Here is an 18,393-nt window from a genome sequence, read left to right as displayed (position 1 = left end):
CTTTCAGAAGGTATTTCAGAGGGGGCTAGAAAATGGCCCTTGCATCCAGAGGAGTGGCTGCTTACACCAGTGCCAGGAAGAGGGAAACCTGAGGGGAAGGTGTTACTGCTTGAAAAGCACCCTGAAATAGGGAAATGAGACGTATTGAACCCAATGTCCCAGAAAGATCCCTTGTAGTTAATACTGTAGGAACCCAAGGTCGACGAGAGACCTATTGTGCATGGATCTGGGGAAGACCAATAGTGAGCATTGAAGAAACCAAAAACAGAGAGAGCCTCTCTGATTCAAGGAATTGAAGAACCCGACACCTGGGAGTGATTTTCTGAGTGCTGGGGAAAGCAGGAAGACTGAAAAAGTCCAGATTTTGAGTAGCCCCTGAGTGAGCCTTCCGAGTGTGAATTGTTTGCGTCCTTGGATAGGGCTGGCCATTTTACACTAGGAATCAAAGAGCTCATTTGCTTGCCAAATTGTGGAACATGTGTTTATGTTTAGGGTTGGAGTTTCTGTTGGCCACGTCATTTGAACATTCTTTGTAGTGTAGTGTGCCTCACAGAGGCGTAAGGACTTGCAAGAATAGGTTTTCAACTTTTGTATTAGGAGCATCGCCATGGCACGGGGTTGAACACCCGGATCCAGCCCACAGTTATATTTTCCTATCCTGACCATGTTTTCCTGAGCTACCATTTATTATTTGCCATGTATGTTCTCTAAATCCTGTAAACGTTTGGTCCAACCCATTACTTAAGAAGGTCCTAATATAGAGTTGTGGAAACCGTGCCCACTGTTGTCACTTTTGTCATTGCTCAGCCATACAGGCTGCTCCGGCTGGATTCTTATGTTGCCATTCTAGAGGCAGAAGGATGAAGGGAGCATGGAATCAGCTGACCGCTTATCCACCAAAAGGGATATTGTGTCTACGAGCATTTTATAGTAGATGAGTGAACCATAAAATAGAGATTGATGTGAGAGCAAAAAGAAATCTGAAATAATACATAAAGAAATCTAGCCGTTAGTGAGGACACAAGACCTGATACTCCTCTAGTGTAGGGAATAATATTCTTTCAGATAGTGGGGGACACAAGACCTGATACTCCTCTAGTGTAGGGAATAATAATCTAGCACATAGTGAGGGTCTCAAGACCTGATACTCCTCTATCGTAGGGAATAATAATCTAGCAGATAGTGAGGGTCTCAAGACCTGATACTCCTCTAGTGTAGAGAATAATGGTGAGGACACAAGACCTGATACTCCTCTAGTGTAGGGAATAATAATCTTTCAGATAGTGAGGACACAAGACCTGATACTCCTCTAGTGTAGGGAATAATAATCTAGCAGATAGTGAGGATACAAGACCTGATACTCATCTAGTGTAGGGAATAATCGTAATGCACGAGGTAGTCATAGTGCTCTGAAAATTACAGTAAACTGGAGATTATGTGCAGTTTGTGCTTTAAAGGTTGAAGAGGAAACGCACAGTTTGTGAGCTCGTCAGTCCACATCTGCTCTCGATTTGAGAGTCATGCAGGTCAAATGTATCCACGCACAGTGATGTATGTAATAACGGAAGAATCGGGTAAGTTGTGCAACTCTTTTTATTCTTCAACCCGTACACCGTGACCATCAATCCCCTCCCAGCTCCCTGCTCCTTCAAAGATCAACCGCCGCCACGAGCGTGGAACTAGGAGAGGTTCCACGCACATGGGACAAAAGACAAAGGCACGCGAAAGCGCGAGCCACTTACACTTCTCCCCCCGTAAACCACAAAAACATGTGAGCACAAATTTCCACACAGGAAAACACAATGAGGGGAAGAACGGAAAAATAAAAAAAGGAAAATAAGGAAATGGTGAAGAAAGAACCATTAGAAAGAAAAAAACAACAACATAAAGTTGAATATCTGTAAAGTCTAAGACAAAGTCCTTGTATTTTGCTGGAAGCTTCTTCATTCTGTTAGGGCGGTTATTCATGTCATTGAAAGCCTCTGCGGGAGAAGAAGCCTCACTTGGTTCAGCCCCGGCTGGAATTAAAACAGAATTGTCCGAAACAGACACTGAAGATTCATCAGCATCCTCTGGCCCCACCTCAGCCGGGATAAGAGCAAAATTATCAGAATCACATTCGGAAGACTCATCCGCCTCCCCACCAAATGGCGCAACACCTTCACTCCCCGTGGAAGACACCTCAACACTTTCATGACCCACCACATTGGCCTGCCCAGAGACTACCACATCACTACTGGCATCCAGAGGGCTCGGTATATGAACCACACACTCAGCCGCACACTCGAGACCATCTCCATTTGTGGCCCCGCTCCCCTCACAACCCTGGTCCTGAGTACCCGCAAAGTTTTCCCTTAACAGGAACCACCCGCCTCAAACTCCACCTGGTACCATCCTGTAGTTTAACATAACCACGACCGACTTTGGTCACGATACACGGCTGCATAAACTTGGAACAGCCTTTAGCCACGAACCTAGGATTTTTCACGACAACAAAATCACCAACTTGCACACGCAGGGGTTTCCTTTTGCAAAGCTGAGATTCCCAAAATCGGGATTGTTTAATACGTACCCTATCAAGAACCTCCTGCATGTTGACGCAAGTTTGTACACCACCCCCAAGAGCGGCTATCCTGAGTTTGGACCCCGGTTTCCTACCCCTCATTAACTCAAACGGAGACAAACCAGTAAAAGACGAAGGGGTAAGCCTATAACCCTTAAGTGCCTCAGACACCACACTGCACCACGGCAAACCATTGGCGATGGCCAACTGAACAGCCCCTTTCACGAACCAGTTCATCCGCTCCACTAACCCGTTGGCCTCCGTGTTGTACAAAGCCACCCTATGGTGACGAATCCCTAGTTTAGAGAAGAACTCTTGCATGGCACCCGATACAAACTGGGGACCGTTGTCGGTGACGACTCCCGCAGGAACACCCTCCCTGTCAAACACCGATGACAAGAAATCAATCACCTTTTCAGTGGTGACTGAGGACAAAGCCGTGGCCTCCACCCACCTGGAGGTGTAGTCGACCAACACTACAAAATACTTCAAACCTCCACCCAAAGCGTCTAGGGGACCCATAATGTCAACGGCCACTTTTGACCACACATCTTGGGGCACTTCCACAGGTTGAATGGGTTGGGGCAAGGTTGTTTTGCTCTTATCGCTGATGGAACAGGCCACACAATCTTTAACTACCCTCTCAACTTCCTCATCCATCTTGGGCCACCAATACCCTTCTCTGAGCCTCCTTTTCGTCATGGATCTACCGATGTGCCCCTCATGAGCCAACTCCACCAACTTAGCCTTTAGACATTCAGGCGGTATTAACCTAGCACCCCTAGCAATGCCCCACGGACCATCCGACAACTCAGACCACACCTGACCGAACGATTTATTCAAATCGTCCTTGCCCACACCAGTTGCGAGAGCTGTTTTAATGCTATTTAATACCGGATCTCGTCCACACTCTATACACCACTCCTGCTCACTGACGGCCGGAAACACCTTGGCCACCAACATACACTCGTCACCCGTCACGCACTGTGTTGGGTCTCCCACGCATATATCGTGCGGGGGAAACGAGAGAGACAGTCCGCAACAATATTTTTAGTGCCAGGTATATATTCGACTCTAAAAATATACTCCCTCATGTCGGCCATCCAACGCATCACCCTAGAGGATGCCTGGGACAATCCCTTAGTTGTCAACACATGCACCAGGGGCTTGTGATCAGTGCGCATAGTGTATTCCACCCCCCACAAGAATGTTCTGAAATGTTTGGATGTCCAGACGGCGGCCAAGGCCTCCCTCTCTATGACGGCGTATCTGCGCTCAGTCTCACTAAGAACCCTGGAGGCGAAAGCAATGGGGCGATACGACCCGTCAAAACACTGCTCAAGAACAGCCCCTACACCATACTCACTAGCATCCACTGTTAAAACCGTCTTCCTTGAGGGAGAAAAGGAAGCTAAAGATGGAGCCTGGTCTACCAGAGCCTTCAAGCCTTCAAACTCAAGCTGGCACAACTCTGACCACTCAAAACAACACCCTTTTTGAGCAAAGCTCTCATGGCAACTGTCTTGTCGGAGTACGTGGGAATGAACCTGCTGTAATATTCAGCCAACCACAAAAACGACCTTAGCTGGTCCTTACTGGTGGGTGGAGACACCTCACACAATGCCTTCACTAATTCAACCTTGGGATGTGTCCCTTTGGCATCAAGAGTGTGTCCCAGATAAGTTACACTCTCCACCCCTATTTTACACTTACTCATTTTGACCGTTAGACCACTCCTCTCCAAAATGCCTAAGACTTGTAGAACCCTCTCATCATGTTCCTTACGTGACCTGCCCCACACCAAGATATCGTCCTGAAAATACTCCACCCCATCCACTCCACAAAACAACTTCTGCATAACTCGCTGAAAAACAGCAGAAGCAGAGGCCAAGCCAAAAGGCATCCGCCGGAAACGAAAAGCTCCGAACGGGGTAATGAATGAGGTGAGAGGGCATGATTCGACGTGCAGATCCACCTGGTGATAGGCAGAGGACAAATCTAGAGTGGAGAAACAAGACGCCCCTCCCACAAGCGAAAGCATTTCGTTTATATTCGGCAAGGGATGTCTGTCGATCCAGAAATTGAAATTTAAATCTCTAAGATCGACACACATCCTCATGCCTCCATCGGATTTGCGTGCCAAGACAATAGGGGCTAACCACTCTGAGGACTTCACCTCCTCAATTACACTGGCTTCCATGAGTTTGTTAAGTTCCGTCCTGAGTGCCTCACGTGCCATGATAGGTACTCACCTGACCTTGTGCACAACGGGGATGGCACCCCTCTTAAGCACAATCTTGTGTGAAAAACCTTGCAACTTGCCCAGGACAGGGGAGAAAACTGACGGAAACTTCTCTTGAAGAACTTCGGCTGTCAACGAGCTACCATGACCCAAACTACCTTCCCTTCCTTTGCTCACACACAAAACAGGAACAGCTTTACCCGGGCGAACCTCTATATCGAGGGCAGCCTGCTCATCCCACCCAATAACCGGATCACCCTTATGAGCTACATAAAGCTTTCCTCTGGTTTTCCGGCCGTGAAATTCTATATCAACCCAGTCGTATCCAAATACTTTAATTGGAACACGCCCATACGCACATGGATTGATGTCAGGAGGACTCAAATCAGATACCTCTTTATGGAACTTGGCCTTGTACAGCTCGGGAGAAACCCTGGTATAAGGAGAACCCGTGTCGACCAACACACTAAGGGGAACTCCATTCACACTAAGGGTAGCCCACGCACTCTTTTTGGTTGGTCCCACACTCAACAGCGCACCTTCCTTGGGAAGAACACCCGCCGCAGGGGAGGGGCTGACATATCCTACAACCGTTACATTTCTATCCTGTCGTGGAGGGGACAGCAGTTAAACAGGACGCCGCCCTCCAAGTGTCCACATCCAGTACAGCAGCCAGCTGTGCAGCCCTTGGGGTCCGGACCGAGGTTGCACCCCAGCAGGCCGGGTGGTGCTGGGAGAAGAAGCTCTTATACTGTGGGAGCCGGGACCCTGGAGGTGAGGGGTCAAAGAAACTGTTCGTGGAACTCCGGTGGTCTGCAGCAGGGAGTGCATCCCTGGGTCCAGAGCTTGAGCGATGAGCAGCAAGAGCAGGCTCTTTTGCGGGGGGAGTTGAGGACTGGAGGCGTGGGCGTGAGGCCGTCTGGATGCCTGCAGCGCCCTAATGTGATCTCTTCTGGCCTGTAGTGGGGGGCTTGAAAGCCCTCTTGTCCCCGTGTCTAGTGCCATTTGTTCAAGGCATCTGAGAAGGTTCGTGTTGCGCCTTCCGGCGTTTGCGAGCTGTTGGAGCTAGTGGTCGCAGGGATACTACAGCTGAAATCCTCCGTTGGTTTTGGCTTGATTTTTTCAGTAATCGAACGATCCTGTTTTCGCCTGGAGGCCGGGTGGTTCAGGCGGAGTTGGGGCTTTCAGCGCTCGCCAGTGGAAACAGGAGCCCGTGTGGAGGAGGGAAACAGGAGCCCGTGTGGAGGATCTGGCAAGCAGTGTAGCCAGTCTTATCCATTTGGAGGTGGTCGGTTCCGCCGTCGGGTTGGTGTGTGCCTGGACGCTGGGTTGCCGGAGAGGAGCCGGGAGCGATCCTATCCCTTCGGTCCTGCATGAATAATGATGTCGTCGAGGGGGCATTGTCATACGTTCCTGCGTTCCGATCACGGAGAATGGAACGTAATGGTGTGCGCAGCGTGGTGGACGCATGCTGTGCGGCCTGACGTGAGCTCCTTCATCCAGGAAGTGGAACTTAATGCTTCTACGTCCTTTCCAGGAGAGTGCACTTCGGATGTCTGGACGTTGGTAGTAGGCGGGGAGTGGACTCCCTTCAAGGTACTGTTGCAAGTGATGAAAGAGGCAGATTGCCAGGGTCCGGAGTGTACCCTTGTGCAGCTGTTCAGGACAACGCTGTGGACACTAGTTCCGTCTGCAGTGACTCTTGGAAAGGACTGCGTTTGAATGCCAACATCAGAGAGAACCATTACGCAATATAGTAATGGTGTCATGTAGCTGTGGGGTCAGTGTGCGTGGAGTGGTGTATTCGTGTTGTGGCCCTATGTTAGGAATAGTTTTCTTTGTGTTTGGCCGGTTTGGATGAGAGTAGGTGTGTATGTTCATGTTGTGGCCTCTTTAATGAAACGTAGATGTTTGAATTATCTTGCCGTTGTCCATTAACGTGCTTCCTTACAGGGAGGTTTCAGAACTGTTTGATTATATTGTTGTGCCATTAACATATTTTCTTACAGGAGGCATTTGGAAACGCCATCGGGAGATGTTTTATTTATGATGCGATGGAAATATTTAATTCGGTCTGTCTGATATTCGTGGGAACTTTGGTTTGCTTTGAACTTGCCTGGCGTTTTTACCAGTGACTTTTTGTTGACAATTTTTACTTCTATTTTTATGCAATAAGTGTTCTGTTTTTAACACATGCCAGTGTACGAAGAAACATATTATTATTATGTGTCATGTTTTTATTTTTTTTATTTTTTTTTGGAGCATTGCAATTATTAGAGCTCTGCTGATATTTCATTTGAAATGCTACAGTTGTTTTACAATTTGCGTGCTGTTGTTGTGGTGTGATTCTGGGTGTGAGTGCGCATGTAGGTTGTGCGTGTGTGGTGGTGCCTGTTGTAGTAGCCACCGTGGTAGCCTAGTAGGTTCTAGGGGTCCCATTTCAAGGTGATGTGTATTTCATTTTGCACTTTGTTAATAGTTGTCCTTTGTGGTAGCCTGAAGGGTGCTGGGGGTCTCATTAGGGGATGGTGTAGCGTGATTTTGGTGTAGTGGTGTTTTGGCAGGGACTAGGGTCCCACTGGTGTAGTCGTGTCTTGGCAGGGACTTGGGGTCCCAGGGTGTAGTGGTGTTTTGGCTGGGACTTGGGGTCCCAGGGTGAGTGGTGTTTTGGCTGGGACTAGGGGTCCCAGGGTGTAGTGGAGTTGGTTGGCAGGGACTAGGGGTCCCATGGGTGTAGTGGTGTTTCAGTAGGAACTAGGCTTCCTGTGTGCTTGTGTGCTCACAGGAACTTTATGTGTATGTTATCTTGCGGTTGGATTGTGTGTGGAGGTAAAGCTGTTCTCTATATTTTTAGAGTGTTGGAACTGATGTTGTCGTTTGTGCTTGTTGTGCTCATTAGAGTTGGGTTAGTGCCCGGTGGTTTCTCTTTTGGGTTGGGTAGTGCCCGGGGGTGGCAGCCCTGGTACCCTGGAGTGGCGGACCAGGGTGGAAGGTTGTAGGTGCACTGAGGGGTTTCGGTTGTCAGTGGTGTATCCGTTTCAAGGGACGCTGGGGTGTGGCAGGCCCTAGGCCTCAAGGGGCAGCTTGAGGCAGGTGGAGTTCTTGTTTTTGTTTTGTTCCTCGATATGTATTCCAGTTCTGTTGAGGGGAGGTGCAGCCCTTTATCCATCTCGGTGGGTTCCTCTTTGGTGAGTTATTGGTGAGCGTGGAACTAGGAGAGGTTCCACGCACATGGGACAAAAGACAAAGGCACGCGAAAGCGCGAGCCACTTACAACAATGTACAAGTTTGGTAGAGTTTTCAAGATTCATCATGATGTATGGTTTTGTAAAACTGATGCAGTAGCAAAATCTAGCACAAGTAAATAAGCTACTTATTGCAGCACAAGTGACTGCCTATTTATTCTGCGTATTTGTTCCCTTTTCTCTCTCCAGCTCCGATAGCTGCAGGCACGGGTCCCAATTTCTCCCTTTCAGATTTGGAAAGTTCTTCGTATTACAGCATGAGCCCCGGAGCAATGAGGAGATCTTTACCCAGCACGTCCTCTACCAGGTAACCTACTTAATGCTGCATTTCTATTGGCCATGCCATGCCAGGCATGTCAAAGGCAATCTTCCAAACAAGTTTATTGTGTGTTCTTTTGCTTACGAATAAACATTGTAATGGGTTGTGAGTTGGCATGCTTTCCATCCGCTACGTCTAGGCTCATTTCTCATCTTTGGAGATAGGCAGAGATGCTTTTTAGCAAAGTCCCACAAATTCAGGGAAGGGAATTTGAATTCAAGATCAACCAGATTTTCCCATTGCCATGCTTGGGCATCAGGAACAGCAGTGTTCTGGGAGTACTAAGTCAGGCAAAATGCTTTCCAGTGGCTTTGCGGGGGGTCATCCTAACCTAGGCTCCCCTAGAAGAACATCTGGACCAACGCCTTTGGCCTCCATGCTGTCCCAAAGTACCCAGGGGTGTGGAGTCACTGTGGCGCTTGACTGTGGGTTCTGTCAACAGTATGCATGTGGGGTTTGATACTAAATGGCACTAGTCAGTTGGGACAACCTTACGGACGTCTGCAAACCATGGGGTTGGAAAGGCAGCAGAATGTTTTCAAAGCTAAGCCTAAGAGCTGTATTACAGGTCCTGTCAGGGCGACCAATGGGAACCCAGCTAAGAGAGACCGAAGAATGGAAGGGAACAGTCATTTGGGTGGAAGACTGATTGGATCTGGGCATAGAGAGGGAGAATGACGAAGGAAAAAGGGACAGGATGCTTTCACATTCGAGCGCATAGACAACACTCCAGGCCCTGATGGGGGTGCCTGTTTGGGAGGGTGAGGTGATGCAGATGCGGCTGGTCCTCCTTATTACACCCCTTAGGGATGAGAGTCAAAGAGGAAGATCAGGGAGGGCAACAGCTGTGGAATATATTTTGCATCGTACGTGTTCGATACAGTCAGCAATGAGGTTCAAGGTCACGCAAGTGCTGCTTTACCATGGCCATATTAAAAGGCAGGAACTCTAGAAGCAGTGCTCGAGTCCGGTACACTGATGTCTGGTTATTCTTCGGATTCTGTTTCAAGATGCCCGACTGGCAACTTACTCCTGAGGGATGCCTGTTCCAATATGGCTGATATATTGTGAAAAGCCTCCTCCTGCCATTGGCCAGAGTTCAGATGGCGGTGCAGGGGAACTCTTATGTCTTCTCTTTTCCTGCAGGTTACCAATCTTCGTGATATTTTCAGTACTCTGAACAAGTAAGGTTTTGTATTTGCCATTGTGCTTTATTAATACCATTGGTCTTTTCCATTGTCGGCGGTTTATTACGCAGCCACGCCTCTGGGTCGCTGCCTGTGTACCAAAAGAATTCTGAAAGGTATTTGTGAGAGGAGTACATCGGAGTAGTAAAGCAGGGCATTAGAGGGACATGATGTTGAGTGTGGTTAATTATTTGTGATAGTTGGTCACAGGAGCATCACATCCTCAGATATTAGACAATCCACTAGGCAATAACTCGGTATTTGTGTTACTCAGACTCCAAACTCTGTGCTCATTTCCCAACATTTTCTGCTATTCCTATCCCACTTAGCTTACATGCATCTCTCTTTACTTGCATTCTGTTTTCACATGCAGATGTTCCGATCTTGGCAATGTATGGGTTAATTGATCAGATTTCCTTTGGGATGTAAGGGCAGGCGTACCTTCCTATTTCTTTCTCTCTATTCCACCACACTTGATTACTGTGAGAACTTGCATATACAGAAAAAAAGTTATCTGAATAACAAAGTGCATTTGTTAGTAAATATTGTTTTTTTTTTAAATGGGAAAACATGATTTGCATTGTTTTTTAAATGACTAAAACAGGGCTACTAGACAGGCTTGCCCCCCATGGGTTTGTTACCTTTTATAACGAACCATTGATACTCCATGTGGACTTCAGAGACATCATTAGTGCTGTACTGACACCTTTATTGGACAAACCTCAGATATAACTATGAGCAGTTTAGCAAGAGACTGAAAGATGTGAAGATTTGGTGAGACCCCTTAGAAGCTTCTGGAAAACCATCTTAAGAAAACGCTGAGCCCAAGCCTTAGAAATCTGTTGAAAAGCAGCTGAGACCTGATGAGAAGGGGCAGACAAAACTAGAGCATTGTTGTTGAGACAGGGCTGAGATGGAGCCAAAGACAGGGTGCGAAGGACAGGTGGATGGGAGATTACTCTTCAAACCCTGAAAGAGAATAGAAGAATCCTGAGACTGATTTAGACCTCAAAATCTCTTGGTCTGCAGGAACTGGGAAGCGTAGAAGTTGCCTTTTTTAAGCCGAGGCTTTGAAGTGTGACCATACCAAAGAGGAAGACAAAGACTTTTATGCTAGCAGTACAGAGCTTGGAATGTGCCGCCAAACCACACAGCACACAATGATTGCACCCAATTTAAACCACATCATATTACGGGTGCAGCCCCGCACCCATATGTAAAGAGAAATCTTGCAGGACACCAAGGACAGTTGTGACCAAAGAAAGAAAGCCAAAGGAAGAGCTCCTTTATAAGATCAAGGATCTCCACAACTAAAATGATTTTTTTTAAGTTCAATAGGATTTTCCCTGGCTGCACTGTCATCGCCTTTAATATTTGGTATCTTGCTTACTCCAGTGCAATAGATTCTCCAATTGTTCACACGTATATATGCATCTTCAATGAAGACTCTGTTTGGGTGAAAATAACACACTAAGGTCGTGCAAGTATAATGGCATACTGTGAAAACAATATTGCGTTTGATAAAATCAGTGATAAACAGAGCTAGGTTCTTGTTTCCCTGGGATAAACCCCAGCAGTGCATAACATAAACATACTACCATAAAAAGTTACATATCAATCAATGGCTGTAAGGTATCACGTGAAGGTATTTTAGAAGAAATGAGTCACTGCTTTCACTGCTTTCAGTGCTAGAATTCCACTCTGGTGGCTCAAGCATGTAAAGCTTGTAACATCCACTGGAAACTGGAATACATTATTATAGTCACGCTAGTGATCTGGTTTCTATTGAGCAGTGATGTGTCGACTGTACTATAATGGGGAAATCATTGAAAAGCTTGTTGACAGATTCCCCATACTGCCTTATATTCTCTAACGCAATACATTTTAAGGAGTTTAGGTATTCCAAGGGCAGTATTCCCCTTTTTTAATAGCTCATGTATGTGATGGATGCAGTTATGTTTACTTTATTATTTAGCAATGTTACTATGAAATGAGTGATCACGGTTGTGATGCGTTTACCTCTTTGTGTTAACCGTGAGTAATTATTCCTTGAATATTATTACACGTAGCTTTCACTTTAAGCCTGTCTCTGTAGTGTACTGCTCTCCCATGGCGACACTGTTCCCGCTTTGACTTGCATGACACACTGTTTACATCCCAGTAATGTGGCCATGTAACAGACAAGTGAAAGGTCCATTACTTTAGCCTCGCCATGCTTATATATGAATACCGCTTCTCTTAGAAATGAATAAAAAGGGACAACACACTTATTATGACGCGGTTAGCGCAACCGCCGCCAAGTTGGAGCGAATCCACCGCTTCGTCGCCCACATTATGTCTGGGTCGAGGGGTGAGCCCAACCTGAGACACTCTGGTACCCGTACAGCACCACCCAGGAATCGGGCGTGGACACGGGGCGGGAGAATAACACGTCCTTATTCTACAGTGTTTCTCTGTAACTGACACCTCCCTTTCTGCCCACCCTGCACCACATGCCTTCCGGCCTCCCCACCCATGGCACATGATGAAGGTACTGGCTTCACAACATCCCAACCCTGCTTTGGAAGATTTTACTACTCACTCCTACGTTCCTGATTTTGTTTAAGGCACCAGAAGGGTATATTTTCTTGGACTTGTTGCCAATATGTTGCTCGTTGGAATCATATGTGTTCAGGTTATCCTCAAAAACAGCACCATACATGGGCATACTTGGTTTGCAGGAAATGACTTAAAAGAACTTGTTGCCCTCCTCCTACAGCAGGTTTCCTCACTAAGCCCTGTCAGTGCTTTGGAATGTAGCCACAGTTGGGTGCAGGTGATATCTCGTCTGTATAGGGTGACCAGACGTCCCGGTATTTTGCCGGGACTGTCCGGGTATTTGCACCTCTATTCCGGGGTCTCGAGACTTTTTTAAGTTTAAAAACCCTGTCCCGGGATTTGGCGATCGGGTGGATAACATCCTCGTATTTGGCCGGCTATCATGATTTTTCCATCAGTTTGCCAAAAACCGAGATGGTATCCGCCCGCTCCCCTTATCCCAGACAGGGTTTTCAAACTTAAAATAGCCTCAGGACCTCGGGCGCTGCAACATGACACTGGACAGGCCACCCACATAGAAGCAGGATTACAGTTTCACCGCTGAACATGTAGTCCTACTTCTATGTCGGTGGCCTGTCACGATTATTTAATGTTCAAAATCTGGTCACAGTACGCCTGTAGTGTATTCATATTTGTTGTCGACTCATGTGCGATCCTTTTCGTCGGTCTCCGTCCTTGGCTGCACCCTGTTGTGGCCCAAGGACTTCATGCGCTGTTCATTGAGGCACCTTAGCACTCGGTTGTCCATTTTGTATTCTTAGTGCAAACAGTTAACTGTGATAAGCACCCATTTCTAAGCATGATTCATAATTGATAAATCCATAAGTATATTTGCCCTCATCTTATCCAGGCCCTTTCTGTGCAACACTCACCACGTGGCCACCGTAGCACCCTTTTACGAAACTGACGCGGGGATAACTCTTTCTAATGGTCGCCAGCAAATATCCCCCGTGGTCCTTGTGTGAGCCGCAGCACTTGGTCATCATGTAATTCCAGTTTCACGTGTGTATTTACTGAACACGCCAATGCATTTAGTATCAGTTTATTTTCTAATGAGTAAGAAATCCAGGGACTAATGGAATGGCTGAGTTGAAATAAGATGTTTTATCTTCCAAATTCAATCTTCTCCAATATGAAGTTAATGGGGGAACCTCCTTGAAACCTTCGATCCGAGGTTTGTTTTTCAGGCAACATAGCAACACCGACCTCCTCAAGCGGCGCTTCTGAGATCTGCAAGTGCTACACAAATATTAGACTGGTCTATAACTATGTCCCTCTTAAGTTGCAACATTTTTTCAACACCAAAAGCGTTTTTCTGGAAGTGATGGCATGTCACAGCCATACCACATGTGGTAGTTTCCCCCCTTCCCGGGTACACCCAAACACTTCGAGTGGAAGAACCGCGTCACCAGTTTACTGCTGAATTGTCGATGGCAGTGAAAGAGCAACCAAACTATATCCATTAAGAAAAGAATAACCCCTAAAAATGATGCACCCAACACTGGAAGTAAAATCGGCTCTAAACTAAAAAAAATACTTTTGCCAGTGTTTTCACCCGTGGCAGTGCTGATCACTTACCACATTTTGCCACAGCGGTAATCTTTACATCTGAAGTGCATCGGAATATCAAACTTAGATTTCTTGCTACGGGCTGAGCTGCAACGAGAGGTAGAGCAGTTTCTTACGGTTCTGTGTGTTTTAAAAGGCTTTCTTTTTGAAAGTTTGCAGTTTGGTTGTGCACTTTTGGTCGACCTGAATCCGACGTTTTTTCTTATTGTATTGGGAGGGCCTCCGATACCTGTGGCCCCCACTCGCCCGCCCCCCCCCACATACACATATAGATGTAAATGTACTCGTTCGTACAACCAAACTGTCGTTGAAGCCTTTTTAAAGTCTTATCACACGGGTCACCATATCTCACGCCTGCCGTAGAATTTGTTGAGTGAGGCCCCGGTTCTTATCAGCTTTTTCTGCAATTACCATTGGAAATATCTCAGAATGTGCTCGGTCTGCCCCTCTCCTTTTGCATGATATCACATTCATGAACCTATGGGTGGTTGGTTGTTGCAGGCGGTGCGTATCCCATTGCACTCACCTTGTCCTTGAATTGTAGACCCAGAGAGAAAAGGCTGCTGGGAAATAATGCAGCCGCTCAGAATGCAGCTGAGCTCATGATTGCATGATTGCATTCAGATGTTATAGATGAGAACAACAATTGGAAGAATCAAGTAACACGAGCAGAGGGTAACAGTTGATCTGAAGCGGGTGTTCAGCGCTGCATGGGTAGTAAGTCACTCAGTGGGGCAATAGATGAGCAGATTTATGTATGAGCATGTTCTATGGCACCATCTGCGATGCCAGCCTCTTCGTGGCACCAGGAGAGGAGAGGAGAGGGATTCTGATGATTCACAGCCTTGGTTCATTCCAGATCAGTTTAGTTCAAGGGAGATGGGGAGGAAGTCAAGTGCTAACACAATTCAAACCGTAAAGACGAACATGCAAGCTAAGGTAGGTGTGGAATACACACACAAGAGAACCGAATGACTTATTGCTGGCGCTGCAACAGAGGTCAATTGTCTGATGGTTTTTTGGACAGCAGTGGAGGTGAAGGGATGCATTACAATTCCTCCTCTTCCCACACTGCTATTACCCCTCCTCTCCACTGCAACTCCTTTCTCCAGGCTCTACTTCCCCTACACTAGTACTCCTCCCACGCTACTGCTACCCCTCCTCCCACACCACTACTACTCCCACACTACTACCCCCACATTACTATTACTACTCCCACACCAATACTACTACTCCTCCTCCCACACTACTACTACCCCACACCACCACTACTACTCCTACACTACTCCTCCCACACTACTACTACTCCCACACCACCACTACTATTCCCACACTACTACTCCCACACCACCACTACTACTCCCACACTACTACTCCCACACCACCACTACTATTCCCACACTACTACCCCCACACCACCACTACTACTCCCACATTACTACTACTTCCACACTACTACTCCCACATTACTACTACTCCCACACCACCACTCCCACAGTACTACTACTCCCACACTACTAATCCCATACTACTACTCCCACCACACTACTCAACTCCCCTCCTTTCTTTCTCTATCAGCCTTCTACACACTTATATCACACACAAGCACACTCACATTGCAGAACACTATCACTTCTAAGCCAATGCCTCACCTGATCCAAATGTGTTCTCCACAAGCCGCTGTTCCCCCTTTCCGGTCTATTGTTCGTTGTCCACCTCCTCCTCAGACCTCCCCGAATGCACCCAGCCTTCACATTTCCTGTCACCTGCCTAAATATCACTCCCCTTGGGCTGGTTGGCCAGTACTCCCAAAGTCATCTCCCACCTCCTCCCCCACTGGCAGTGTATGTGTAAGGAAACGTTTTTAAACTGGGTTTAGCCCCACCCTCTTTCTCTGTGTTGGCTTCTCGCTCGGCAGCCTTGGTGCCGTTGGAAAAGGCACATGACGCTCATAGTTTGGAACCTGTTGTTGGTCAACCCCTTGGTAAATTCACAGAACCTTCCCCTTCAGAGTCCATGGTGGTCTATTGGATTGTTTGTCCATTGGGGCTTTCCGGCGAGCTTTGCCAGTCCCACACTCTGGATTTCTGCTCTGCGCTGTTGGACAGCGTACTTTATTTCTCTTTCGCCCTGGCTACACAGTAACAGATGCCTGTTTAGCAACCTTTTGCGCTCCAGTTGATTTTGACTACAACTCCCATCATCCCTAGCTATCAAAGTCCTTGGTGATGGTGTAGGAGTGTCAACTTCTTAAACATATGGGTAATAGCAGGTTGCAGATCTGTGGTTTAGTGCATCAGAAATTGCCCTGTGGACACAGCCACGTAACCAGACCCGAATTCATGTGCTCTTCAACAACAAAAACTCTGAAGGTTTCAGAATCTGGGATCATAAACTCAAAAGTTGATGTTCCTTCAGCTAGAGCAGTTCAATAGAGCGACAACGGACCAAGATATTGATGTTGCTTTTCAATGTTTTGCTTTTTCAGCTCTACAAAGCGACTAAAATCTGTGGATGATGAAATGGACAGTCCGGGTGAAGAGCCATTTTACACAAGCCAAGGGCGCTCGCCCGGCAGCGGCAGTCAGTCCAGTGGATGGCACGACGTTGAGCCAGGTAAGGAGTTGCCACCTCACATCAGAAATGGTCACTTGTTTGCCATATTATTCATAAGCCAAAAATCAATAGATGGACAAGCAAAGCGAGACTGCATTTCTTTTGAGGTTCTACTTCAGAAGTTCTCCTTTTTTCCACAGCAGACGTTTTTGCTTTTTACTTCTTCTTCTGTCATACGCTGGTCCTTGTGGAAGACTAATTTAGCACACTTTCTGTCTTGATTATATTGTTGCAAAATAATCATATTACGTGCACTTAAGTATTCCTCCTTGTACTTCGGCTGGTTTCATTTATGCAAACGCTTCAGAGAGCATTCAGAGGGTGTAGGGCTTGCATTGCTGGGGAATTGCAACCTGGTTGGATGGGTTGCAGGTCTGTGAAGTTGATTCTATATCCAGAGCATTGAAGGCACATGCTCTGTATCTTTAACCTTAAGAGATCAATTGCAGCATCCTCACATACATCGTACTGCTAACGGATTGCTTTGCACCGGGGACGGGCAAATTAGCACCAATATATGCACAGACCAAAAAGTGTCCAATCTGGCGCTTCAACTTGCCAGTCAGAGCGGTCCTCTCTGCACTTGTCACTTAGTTGCATAGCATATTTGCACTGGTTAATCGATGCAACTGTCGGTGCAAAGTTATTTGCCACCTGGTGGAAATTGCCCGTCACGGTTGCACTTTGTGATCCGGCCCTCTCTAGCAATATGTGATGCCCTTGGCAATCCGTTTTTTAGAGCTGACCCTATCGGGTTGATCTCTGGGAACAGAAGTTCCACTGCGTTAAGTCATGTGTAGTAAATCATCACATGACGAACCAAGAGCCCAGTCCTTCTCACCACCAAATGATTTGATCATGAGCAAATCAAACTCACTCTCTCTCTCCTTGTGCCTCTGTTCCCTCATATGTGAAAATGAGGAGTGACTAGAGGCAATTCATCTGCAGTACACACTATTTATGGAAACTCCCACTCACACGCTCCTTAATCCCTCCCTCACTCTTTGATGGTCTCATTTGCTCCAGGTAGTTTTGCTATCTATGTTAAACTTCTAAATTCAATCCCTCTTCATTCTCAGAGCTGTTACATGAACAGTTAATGAGCCATTTGCAAAATGTAAGGACATTCTCCTTCAATAGTTTGTAATACTGAATCTTTTGAATAGTTTGGCATCTTCTCTTAGGATGCGAACATCACTTTTATATTGAGTGACATTTTTGTCCGAAATGTTTTTTATTGTTTTGGCTGTCAACCTTTATAGCCTATTAGGAAGAGTGAGTTTAGTTAGCATTTTTCATTTTCGTTTTTGAAGTTTGGTGTATGTACATATGTGCAACTGGGGTGGTCTTTTTCCTCATCGGCTGGGATCCTGATGCTTTAGGGATCACAACGAGCCAATACATATAAGAAAACAAAGTAAACAAAAATCCGTTCCATCAAACAGTCCACTTATGGTGATTTAGCAATTGGAGGGTTTATTATATGTACATGATTTGCATTCCCCTAGTATGGTGCACAATTATAAATTTCACTTATTGCGTCCTCTCTTTTCACAGTTGTAAGGACAAGAAACAATTTGGGCTTCACAGGTAGGCCAGTAGATGGGCTTTCTGAAGCTGAACATTGTTTCAATTTTGACATTCACTGTTGAAGAACCTCAATAGTATGCACTCCACTAGGATATCGGACTCATGGCTATAGCTATCAGTAAAACAAAATAGGTGATGGCTGGAAGGTTTAGAATTAATCTTCCCCTCTGGCATTGCTCTGGGCAACCCTCCAGACCATCGTTCTTCGGCTTCCAAGCCATTACAAAAGTGTAATGACCATATGCAAATCAGGCTTGGTCCCACCCCAAATGGGGCAGTCCAGCCCAAACTGCTTGGTTGCATCCCTTCTGCACGAGACCACAAGCATTCGCAAACATAGTTTGGCCTTGTTGGGCCTCCTCAGCGTGGAGTAGCTTAACTCTCTAGGCCAAGCAGGCACGGGACCCACGTCTGGGCATACCTGTTCCACTCCGGGTGACTACAGCAAGACAGAAAAGGTGATG

The 18,393-nt window shown here is 46.7% G+C and overlaps 1 protein-coding gene across 13 annotated transcripts in view; it reads left to right on the top strand.

Moving 5' to 3' along the window:
- Window positions 1-18,393, top strand: part of NFIA (nuclear factor I A) — a 1,239,884-nt gene that overhangs the window by 942,146 nt on the left and 279,345 nt on the right. For all 13 annotated transcript variants that reach the window (XR_011290794.1, XM_069642058.1, XM_069642053.1 and 10 more), the window contains 2 exons: window positions 8,240-8,357; window positions 16,212-16,339. Coding sequence is in view for 12 of the 13 variants with exons in the window: in XM_069642058.1 (XP_069498159.1) it covers window positions 8,240-8,357; window positions 16,212-16,339 (246 nt within the window). In the remaining variant the exon portion in view is untranslated. The remainder of the gene's footprint in view (window positions 1-8,239; window positions 8,358-16,211; window positions 16,340-18,393) is intronic.

Source organism: Ambystoma mexicanum, chromosome 1q (genome assembly GCF_040938575.1).
Source record: "Ambystoma mexicanum isolate Mex_15411 chromosome 1q, UKY_AmexF1_1, whole genome shotgun sequence".
NCBI lineage: Eukaryota > Metazoa > Chordata > Amphibia > Caudata > Ambystomatidae > Ambystoma > Ambystoma mexicanum.
The sequence above is the reverse complement of the archived record's forward strand: the minus strand, read 5'-3'. Positions and strand labels throughout refer to the sequence as shown.